Raw genomic sequence first — 11,303 nt, 5'->3', positions numbered from 1 at the left:
TGCAGATGATGTGTTGTTTTAGAGTTGGTACCTCTTTAGTCTTAGGGGTGAATAACATTTCAAGCCACGCCCACAACACCGGATCTCGGTACCTTGTAGGGTTTCTTTCCAGAATTTCCGACGAGCATCCCCCTTTTTTTGTATGAGAGTTCCCCGGGGATTTTTTTATGCCTGTGCGATCTATGAATGCAGCATTTGAACTGTAATGCATCATTTTTGTAGGCATACATAATAATGATATTGCCTATGATCTGCCGAGTTCTGGCGCTGATGAGAAGGGAAGGGTTCTAATCGCTGGCGTTTTCAAGTACTGAAAAAGCGAATTAAGCAAGTTTAAAGGATAATTAATTGTGCGACAAAAGAATCACCTCTTCATCGCCGGCCTGTTTTCTTTGCTTGCTAACTTTACTTGACAGAACACGGTTGAAGAAATTTGCAGATATAAGGTGGCGAGGAAGGTTCCAAAAAAATCATTAGGCTCTACATGAGTCTTACTTCCTTTTATTTTACTAGAGAAAATAAATTTCTTTAAAAATGTAGTATTTACTGAAATGATTTAATAATTTTAAGAAACGTCTTTACACCTTATTACGCAGTAAAGAAAGCTAAATCTTAAAGCACAATTTTTGAGAAAAATAGCAAATGTAGTAATTTTTAAATACATCTGTTTAAATTTTCTTCAAATTACATAGAACATTAAATATCTCTAAATATGACTACTTAAAGTTTACAGAAATCTGCATGACATGGATCAATCACTGATCCAGCAGTTTTATAAACTATAGCAAATTATCATGCTTACATACAAAACAAATTGCAGAAAATAATCTTATTTACATATTGAAAACAAGGCAAAAAAACTCAGCTGACGACACAATCTTTGCACTCAAGTCGCATAGTGGGTCTGTCTGTGCCAGATGTTATTCACAAATCACAAAAACGTTGATCACGTAGTATGGGCAAAAAAGTAATTAAATAATTGATATTGTGAGTATGATAATAAAGGAGTTCACTCGATGGCAATTAATATCAAGAAGAAAAAAATCCTTGGGTGTCGTACAGTTGCACTGGAATAGTCGTATAACACAATAACTATATGCTAGGTATTTAACAGTCATTTGCAGTGCAGAATTCAGTCCTATTTCCTATAACATGTTTACAACTTCAAGGATGGTACTTTTTGCAAATGGACACTCACTGTCACATTGCACACTGTGTAGCACTTAAGTGGAACATGCATCTGGTACATCAAGACTTAAATTAATAGAAAATTTAACTCAGTCATCAGTGTAAGTTCTTTCCCTTGTATTATCAAAAGTCAAAAGTTATGAAATTTGTAGTTATTTACAACTAAAAAAACGTACAACACACTACAAATCTTAAACTTTCTACACAAATAATCTGCTCATGTTATGAAAATACAAGTAACTATATCACTTCACTTAAGTATTTCACTAATAATTTTTTACAGCTTTTTTCATGATCACATATCTTTGGGCAAACATACTGTCTAGGGAAAACAATTCTATACAAAATGAAAAATACATCTAAGTTCCTTTTTTGACCTGTATTTTGCCTTTAATAAGTTAGCAAACACTACTTCATGCAGTTACCAAGAAGATAATATCCTGTATGTTACAGAAGCTGGCAAATTCAAAATTTGCAGTTAAAACAAGCATGGTGCAAGTGCCACATAATAAACTATTAACAGTACTAACCCAGCTTGCTTAAGCTGCATTGGGCAATATTGGTTTTTGATCGTTTTTGTACAGACTGAGCACACAGCCTCAGGTCAATATTCCTCAGTACAGCCCTTTTGCTTGGTTAGTAAGAGGTTATATCTGAACAGTTTTACTTAGGTGAGCAAAACATGTTTTATCCAGCCCCTTATTCCCTACAAAACAAAACCTTTATCAAATTACCAAAACACACAAAATAAGTATGCATTCAGTTTTCAACCAACTGTCAATTTTTCAAGAGAGTGAAAAGTTAAACCAATGAATACAACTTGTAATTAGGTCCCTTTCCACAGAAGACGATGGCAAATTATTTTTTTTGTTTTCTCCATTCATCCAAAACCCACTCTTCAATTACTGTCACGACATCATCTCTTTCCATTTCAGCAAGGATTGCCTTAAAACGTCCAGTGGAGCAATCCTTTTGAGATTTGAATTCCTGTAGGATTAACTCAGTTGGATTATCCCTCTGTTCAAGCCACGAGATAGTGTCTTTGTCGAGGCCAACCTTTTCTGCAAGCAAGCGGAAATCATTCCAGGACAGTCGACATAATGTGTCAAGCTTCATACAGATTTTTTTATAAAATCTGATTGGGATGGCAGACATAGTTTCACTCAAGAGCCTGGTCTGGAAGGCTTGTGGAATATTAGCAAATTGTGGGGGCTCAGCAAGGAGCAGGTGAAGCTCTGTAGTTGATGTGCCCTGATCTTGAACAGGAGGCCTTTGCAATCCTATTATATACAAAGGAAACAGACTTGTCAAAACAAAAGAAATAAGGACATTGCAAAAAATAATGTAAATTACAAGAAAATGGAGACACAGGGGCTTATTGGTTAGTGCACAATAGACTCATATCCACCAGTCCAGATCCTTGTGTTGTGTTGTATTGCTGGCAGAATCACAGCCCTGCCTCTCTCTTTACCAGTAATGGCAAAGTCTGCATACAAGCCATTAGTGGCCCATCAGGCCAGAGCTTATGCCAGTTTCTGTAACATGCATGTGTAGTTGTCATTGAGTCACTACCTCCCTGGAACTTCTATTTTTAGATCATGAACACAATCTCTATTGTTTCTTAGAGCTTGGGCCATTGCTACCACCCTTGTCTTGTATCTCAGAATAAAATTGGTATACAGTCCAAGCTCTCATAAGCTAGCGACCACCTCAGTAATTCCAAAAATGTGATCATAACTAGAGCTAGTCATGGACAAGAGTGTGCTCTAGATCTTGTCAATGACCTCCTGATGAAACAATGGAGTTTGATCACTAATTAACAAGAGCTTTAATCTAATAAGCATAAAGTTTGTGAAACGTAAATAGTTATTATTAGTCCATTAACTGGATTATTAAAAACTGCTTTATTTTTTCCTGCTACAGGTACACAAATATACCACTAACTGATTCACAGGGACTGAAACCTTCCCAGAATCACTTATTCACATAAGTACAGTGTCTCTTATGCAAATCAGACTCTTGGAGTAGTCACTTACAAGAGCTTAAAAACAAAAGATAACACCGGTTGGTAATGGACCTTTTCGGCAATATGGCAGCCATTTCAAATTCTATTGTTTCAGATAGCTATTGTGGGATGCTCAGGGGGCAAATTAGTACGTATTTGCCCCCTAACATCCCAAAATAGCTATTTGAAACAACAGAATTCAAAATGGCCACTGTATCGCCGAAAAACGTCCAATGCCAAAAGTAGTCGCAGTCGCTTATGAGAGCTTTTCATTACAGAGTATGAGCAGGGGTTTCGTTAATGTTTTCAGCAGGAGGGTGACTGGTTTTCACAGGAGGGCAAAACATTTTGGACTGAACTTCTTCATAAGAAAAACTTCCCTCTAGATGATCAAACCAGGAAGGCAAAAATCATCCTCACAGCTGGTCAATTTGCCTGGTGCCTGGCCCTTAATGAAACCACTGCATGAGTGACAATTTAAACAGTGGTCACAAAGGTGGTCCTAACTGAAGCTGGTTGCTTATGAAAGCAGTCACAAGGAATTCATGGACTGTATATGAAAACCTGCAATTATATTTTCTTGACTGGTACTCAGACCATCTAAGCATGGGAACCAAAATCATATCTGATGTTTTAACAAAATTTCAGTGACTGGTTATTGGCCATCGTATGGGATATTGGTAAAAAAGAATTCCTCCCACTGGATGAGCATAATTAATTCTTTGCAATAAATATAACTTGCAATGACAGAAAAGGAACCACATACTTTCTGTGTCAGGTTTTTGGACCCCAACATCAACAGACTGCAAACAGATTCGTGGTAATTCACCATGGCCAATAGAGGCTGGCTCAGGAAAGCTGTCTTTGGCAATATTTGTGGAAGCCAAATGATCATTCATGGGCATCTCAGTCGCCACACGAACTGTGGAAAATTAAAGCGTAAAGTTTTTATTCAGCTACCATTTTCTGACAAGAAATGAATAGTATCAGCTAGGTTAAATAGCAATAATTACACATACGTTTGTAAACTTAAGGTGCAACAACTATTGACTGTCCTGCTCACAATTAATAAACAAAAAAATAACACAGAAAAAACTCTTAAGTAACCGTTGGGATCAGGAAGTTTTATTATCAATATTCGTATATAACAATACCTGTGTTGGAAACTAAAATAATTTTGACAGCTTTTGCCATTCCCGTGACTGACTCTCAAAATGTACTCGCCTGGTGTAATTTTCAGTGTTTCAATTATCATTATGAGAAAGCCAATCATGGTCCATTTTAGAAAACACTTATGTTGTTTTTCATTGAAAACTTAGTTGGGCATCTAAAAAGATTAAAAGAATTAAAAAAAAGAACTCTGGTAAGGATTTTCTTGCCAAAATGGAAAATAAAAAGGAGGGTTAATTAATATTTCAGGTCAAATAATTTCTCAAGAATGGTAATGATTTGTGCTTGTTTGGTGGTCTTCACTCATGCATGGACAAGCAGGTAAGTGCTTAAATTTCCAACACTGCAGCAAAATAATAAGACAATGGTACAGCAAAATTAAATTACAGTTATTATGATATAAAGATTAAAAATTATTTAAAATAACATAATTCAAAAGAGACAGAACTGAACTGATGATGGAACAGACTGTATCTTTTCTGCCTAGTGAGTTGTTTTCATTGTCCAGTAATGAGCAGGCAAGGTTACTCAAGTCACATTCACTGTAAATTATGACTGTGATAACATTATACAGCAGTATGAAAATACTGGTAGATGTAAAACAAATGAGTAATGAAAACATACCATATCCTTTCTTGTTTCCTGGACTACTGAAAAGCTTTTTGAAGCCACGCTTCAAATCTGATGTTTGTTTTGGCTTATCAAGATCCTTGAGACATCCTGGGTGGGAGCGAGACCTACGCATCATTGACTTAACGTCAGATTTAATTTCAGTGGGAGCTGACAGCAGCCGTTGATATACTGGTTTCTTCACTGTCCTAGTTTTCACCACTGCTGTATCTGAAGTGAACAATGAAAAAATATTTGACTGCATGAATGACTGAATTTATTAATGAGTGAGTCAGAGCAGTGCACTTCCTAGCTTGCAAACATGTAGAAAGGAAGGAAGAAATGACTGATTGAATAAATGTGGGTGGAAGAGTATCAACAAATTCTTGCTGGTTTTTTCTTCTAACAGTTTTATAGTGCAAGAACCAAACTATTACTTTAAATGTTGTGTCCCCTTATTAGTACGGGTTTCTCCCAGGCTACATGGTTTGATACTTTAATAATTTCATTTATTATTTATTAATGTTCTTACTTAAGATGTATGTTGCATGAAGTGTCACAAGCTACTAGGAAGTGGCATATGTTTTTTTTAGAAATAATTGATAACAATCTAGTTACAAATGATTGCATGTGACTGAATGCAAAGTGCCTTTAGAAGAGGTTTAAGCACAAAATACAATTATTACCAGTACAGTATTTACAAGACCTACTTTCAATTCTGCTGCTTTTATTATATATTTGTATTTGAAGGAAATTCCATGTATTTGTCGGATGCCTCCTTTTTTACTTTTTTTTAAGACTTTCATGTCATATTCATATTAATAACTGAAGTAAGTTGTATTTACTCCTGATCTCCAATGACTCACAGAGTTACCATGGCTAAAAAAGAAACCTTTTTTCTTTCTCTGAATTCCCCACGATAATTTTGAAAAGATTTTTTTCATCACATACATAATCATAATCAAGTATATAATCAACAGCAAAATCAATAATAAACCAATTTATCATTAACAATAGTTACAATTTCCTCAAATTTAATAAATCTGCAAAGTTGTAGTTGACAGTGTACCGTAGAATTCCGAAAGTAACAGCTCCCATTACTTAATTTGGATTTAGCAGGCAAAAGGGGCTGCTACTCTCGGGTAGCCGTTACTTTCAGATGGTTAAAAAACATTTGTACATTAGCAGTCGTTTCAGACAAAGTGGATGCATACCAAGATATTAATTATTAATTATACTAATAGTGATCACCTGAAGACACAGTTCCTTGTACTTTGGCATCTTCTTTCAAATGACTTCCATTTGCATTCATACAAGAAGACGATTCCAAGTCTTGGTCCTGGCACTGACCATTGGCATCAAAATAAAATGTATGCTCACCATTGTTTGAACCCATAAGGTTACAGCAAAAACAGCAATACCTTTTAAGGAAACTTTTGATATCCTGCCAGCTATAATACTTCCAAATTACAACTGTTAGAACTATAATGATGACAAATATTACAGAACTAACTGCAAAAGCTGCAATTTCTAATGCTTCAGGCCCTCCTTGATTCTGTGGTTGGTGATCTTGCCTTTTATGATCTGCTTCTGTTGGAGGGTAACACTTGAAACTGGTTTGCCTGCATTGTTTACTAGAAGGAAGTCCAGAGTCCTCACATTGTTCTTCATGGTATTTTACATCTTCACCACAACAGTAACTGCACGCATGGCAGTCTTCACTGATCTTACTCTTGTAGTAACCCCTCTGACATATCCCTAAACATTCTGTAGTGTCTTCCTCAGGAGTACATTCTCCTGTCTTAAGTTCATGCTTGCCACAATTCCTGCAGCTTCTGCAGGTAGAATAATCCTGTGTACTAGAGGTGCTAACTCCTTTAACACAAGGGACACATGTTATTGGGGTTCTAAATGGAATACTGGAGCCACATTGCACGCTTAATCCAGATCCAGGAGGGCATTCTGTATTAGTACATTTCCAAATAACAGAATGTGTCTCATTTATCACTCTTTCTATTTCATCATGTCTGGGTTTCTGACGTTTTCCATGTACAGAAACAAGACCAGAAGCAGTGATAAGAGCAACCACCTGCAAAAGCAAGTCAATAGTCAATAGTTGAAAAAAGGTGCTGAATTTGTATATTTCAAAAGAAATGATATTGCAGACAGCAAGGCTGTCAGTAGTTTAGGGTGCTCAGAGGTACAGAGATCAAGTCCACCAACTTACAATACACATTTGTACCACAGCCTGGATTTGTTAGAATTCAGCGGTCACAAACTTCTCCATACTTTTGAGACCTTTTGAAAAGCCAACAAGTCTCCCTCCTGCCAGTTGGGGCTTTGTAACTTTTTGAATAGGGTGCAAAAAACTTCTCTGTGCTAAACTGACAACTGTTTACCTTGCACTCACATCTTTTTCACATAAATTACTACAGGTCAAAGGGACCTAGGGTAGGGGTTTTTCCAAATTGTGGTGGCCCATAGGCATCAAGGCAAAACCAAAAACCTCATAGCAAAACCAAATAAGTTCATGTCAAAACCAAAAACCTCATAGCAAAACCAAATAAGCTAACGGCAAAATAAAATAAACTTGTGGCAAAACCAAAAAGCTTTGACTTTCTGCCAAAAGGTTTTTGGTCTTGCCATGAACTTTTTGGTTTTGCCATGAGCTTCTTCTCTCACCAACAGGCGACTGACATCAGCTACCGACAGCTGACCATAAGGTACTGCTTATTGCATAAGGTATAGCCATTGATTAGTGTGTCAGTCGAGTGTCAACTGATATATCGAATGTGTGATCACCACTAACATCAAATGACAATCAATGGCATCTGTGAAAATTAATATCTGACCTACTGTCCATTGAGCTATGATTGATTTGTCAGCCAAAGTTTGCTGAGATGGCAATGGAGTGTCAATTGCTGGTATCGGTCTACACTCAACTGTAGGTGTCTTTAAGGCTCCGTCCACACATATCCAGATATTTTTGAATCTGCAAATTTTTCTTTCTGGATACGGCTTCTGTCCACATGCATCCGGCGAATTTGGCAGCGAATCCAGATATTTTTTAATCCGCCCTCCAGAGTGGAAAAAAAATAAATCCACAACGAATCTGATAACGCGTGGATGGTGAATCCCGATATTTTCAAATCCGATGACGTAGCAAAATCCTGTCCAGTCTCTTACTGAACAATAAACCAATATGGTGGCAAAACGTGTAGGCCTAGTTTCTCTAGAGTGAATCCAGATACCATCAGATACGTGTGGACAGGCGAATTCGATTTGAATACGCTGCATGTGGACAGGGAAATTTTTGAATCTGGAAAGAAAAAGTTGTGGATTCAAAAATATCCGGATACGTGTGGATGGGGCCTTAGTTTAGTACACATGATCCCTGTCATCCATAACCGACTTGCAAGCAATTTTTGTTTTTATAATCCTCTTTCAACAGCTCAAACAAGAAATTATACAGAATTAAACTTCTGCAATGTTTCGAAGCTGGGGATGTTTATACTGATGTGATTTCTAGTCAGTTTTCTAAATTTTTCTGCAAGAAGCAACCCACCCTAGTTAACTCTAGCCATACAGGTCATATTTTGTACACCCTCATCTGAATTTGAAATGTTCTTTTTCAAGAGATGTGTGTTGTGATTATTAGCATTGGGGATTTAAAACTAAAGCACTCCTCAGATGCTCACATAATGGAAGCCACACATTCCAGGTTAACTGACATCATACAACAGGGTGAGGAACAGATGCTTCTGTATAGGGAGAGCATTTCAAGAAATAGCTATGCACCCCCAGCCAAAAAACTTAGGATTACCCCTTATGAGAAAAGGCCTTTACTGAATGATTTGTTTACCTTAAATTATAGCTATCATATGCAAAATGTTTTCAACACGATTTTTACGGATCACATGCAACTCTTTTTACCCAAATAGTGCGTCATACAACCCCAGGATTAAGATAGAGCAAATGCCGGGCTATTACCCTGGAGCAGGAATCACCTCTGGAACCCAGTCACACGAATTTTTGTTTCTTCCTTTAAAAATACCGGCATTACTGGTCCATTCTTCAAAACACTTAATTATGTTTTACTGCAAACTGTTAAGTTACTTCATTCTCAACAGAGGGAACTGCTGCTTTCACTTTTCTCATAACCTACGTTAAATTATGTAAGCTCAAGACAGTTATGTGCTTTATTCAGACACATTTAATTGCTTGGATTGCCACTTTCAGAAACTGAGAGGAAAAACTTAAGCTTAATTCTTCGCACACTTTCAGATGTTCTAAAATCGCTCAGAGAAAAAAAATTCACCCAAGACAACCAGTATTTGAGAAAGATGAAAGTTAAATGGTTCTCGATTTTCTCTGACAAGAATTTTAAAAAATAAAAGATTAAGTGATAACTTACCGGCTCGCTCAACGGCGAGCAAGGAAAATTAGTATGCGCGGAAAATGAGGAAAATTTTTCACCGCCATGTACGTGCAAGGCAGCACGTATTATTTTTGCTCCACCTTTTTTACATTTAAGGTAAACTTAAAGGAACTAAAATTATGTAAAGATACCATGAACATACCAAACAACAAATGAGCTTTAATGTTTTCATCGATCGACGTTACTGTGGCCCTGCAGCATCGCGATCGTAGACGGTTGACAAATCTAAAAGATACAAACAATTTGAAGAGTAGTCAAGATCAATTGATGGTGTTTGTTACAGCTCAATATCGATCGATGTTTTTCATTAGAAAGGATAACGATCACTCATTTGTGCAAGGATGAAAAGAAGCTAATTTAAGTCTACGATTACCCGTAAATTACTCCAGCTATCAAATCCCGAAACACAGCATCAACAAATTTTCAAGGTCCAAGAAAGTTCTCATCAAAAGTTTACCTATCACAATGCACCGAATATTAAACCCTCGAGGATCTCTGGATCGAATATCGAGTCAATATTGAAGCATGCAGTAACTAACGCAGAAGTCTCAGCTGTACTCGAGTTGCGAAGGCAATCGTTGGGATTCGATTTACTCTCTCTGCATTTTCGGGGATTCCCCGTATGGGGAATGGTTTATAGTGATTGGTTCAAAACATTGACGTAGTCAAGTTCATCGGGCAATCATCAGGCGCTATTTGCGCGGGAAACCTGTGTTACCGACTAATCTTCATTCTGATTGGTTTTCTACCCGTCGATCAAGTCAAGAATTCAGAGAATTCAGAGAATTTAGAGAATTGAGAAAATTCCTGCTGGTCTGCGACGTGAGCCTTTTTTCCAGGGTTTACATCATCGTTAGCCTCCTATGCAGAGATCGCCTAAGAGCGACGGTCTGCGTGGAAGGCTACATCATCGTCAGATTTCTGTGACAAGTAAAGTAAATTTTTATATAACTTTTCATTTGGACAGGTATATAATTGTACATTGAAGAATGCTTACTGTTGAGGCTGTTTCATTTTTTTTAACTTGTGCGAAGTTCGTAGGACGGAGGACTATTGGGGTTAGGATATATTGAGAAAGCTACTTTTGTTTGTTTTATTTTTGAAAACTTAATTTTACATATTTTTCTCATAATTATTATAATTATTTGATGTTCCAGGATCTTCCAGAATGTTCCAGAATGTTCCCGGAATGTTCTGGGATGTAATAAAGATTAAAGTTTAAATATTAAATCAGTGAAAAACATCTTGATGAAGTGATATGCTTGGGAGCCTTGACATTCTTTAGAATTAGTCACATGACAATGGGCAACATGGGCGTGGCCTGATGACGTCAGAGAATGGTGGACAACAGGACAAGTTTATCACTTATTAAATTAACATTTACTTCCAGAGGAACTGTTTTGGTGTTAAAAACATTTGCGTTCCCAACAGATGGACAACATGCACTTAGACTTTGATTTTGGAGAACAAAATTAATTTTGGAGCATCCTTTTAAAAGATTTTTAAGATATTGTTATCATTAATAATTATTATTATTCTATCCAAGTCACTATTTTTCATGAACATGATTCATGTCATTCACCTATTTATTATTATGCAGCAGTGTAGTTATTAACCTTATTGCTGACTTCGCACTTTCCATTCGGAATCGCTCATTGAACAAAAAACCAGAGTATTTTTGAATAGCACCCACAATCAACAAATCACATTTTTTTTATAACTTACCGGTAAGTCTTACATTTTTATTCATAAAATGTAGATGTGAATAACTTTATTACCCTAAACTTGCTATTTAAAACCTACTATTTGTAAAAATGTGGTCTAAAAGAGAACACAAACAACATTTATGTGAAATAACATAGTAAACAAAACAAATACCAGGCATCCAAACAA

General features: G+C 36.6%; 1 protein-coding gene across 2 annotated transcripts; it reads right to left on the bottom strand.

Moving 5' to 3' along the window:
- Window positions 1-485: 485 nt before the first annotated feature.
- On the bottom strand, window positions 486-10,113 carry LOC149102277 (uncharacterized). Of its 2 annotated transcripts, none has more exons than XM_089275157.1 (6): window positions 9,784-10,113; window positions 9,553-9,635; window positions 6,224-7,061; window positions 4,988-5,203; window positions 3,960-4,115; window positions 486-2,468 (listed from the first exon to the last, which is right to left on the bottom strand). In XM_089275157.1, the coding sequence occupies exons 2-6, from the start codon at window positions 9,580-9,582 to the stop codon at window positions 2,047-2,049; spliced, it is 1,662 nt and encodes a 553-aa protein (XP_089131283.1). In that variant the 5' UTR covers window positions 9,583-9,635; window positions 9,784-10,113; the 3' UTR covers window positions 486-2,046. The 2 variants fall into 2 exon arrangements, with proteins under 2 accessions (XP_089131283.1, XP_089131284.1); XM_089275158.1 differs by having other exon boundaries at window positions 9,868-10,113.
- Between the last annotated feature and the right edge of the window lie 1,190 nt (window positions 10,114-11,303).

The sequence above is a fragment of the Orbicella faveolata genome, unplaced genomic scaffold (assembly GCF_042242905.1).
Source record: "Orbicella faveolata isolate gen_17 unplaced genomic scaffold, um_ofav_v1 contig_36, whole genome shotgun sequence".
Lineage (NCBI taxonomy): Eukaryota > Metazoa > Cnidaria > Anthozoa > Scleractinia > Merulinidae > Orbicella > Orbicella faveolata.
The sequence above is the reverse complement of the archived record's forward strand: the minus strand, read 5'-3'. Positions and strand labels throughout refer to the sequence as shown.

Bases quoted from the DNA above. Each gene is read 5' to 3' on its own strand.
- LOC149102277 (XM_089275157.1), bottom strand. From the start codon at position 9,582: ATGAAAACATTAAAGCTCATTTGTTGTTTG. The intron at 7,062-9,552 runs GTATGTTCATGG...TTGCTTTTGCAG, and splicing joins TAAAGCTCATTTGTTGTTTG to GTGGTTGCTCTTATCACTGC. The intron at 5,204-6,223 runs GTGATCACTATT...TGTTCACTTCAG, and splicing joins ACAAGGAACTGTGTCTTCAG to ATACAGCAGTGGTGAAAACT.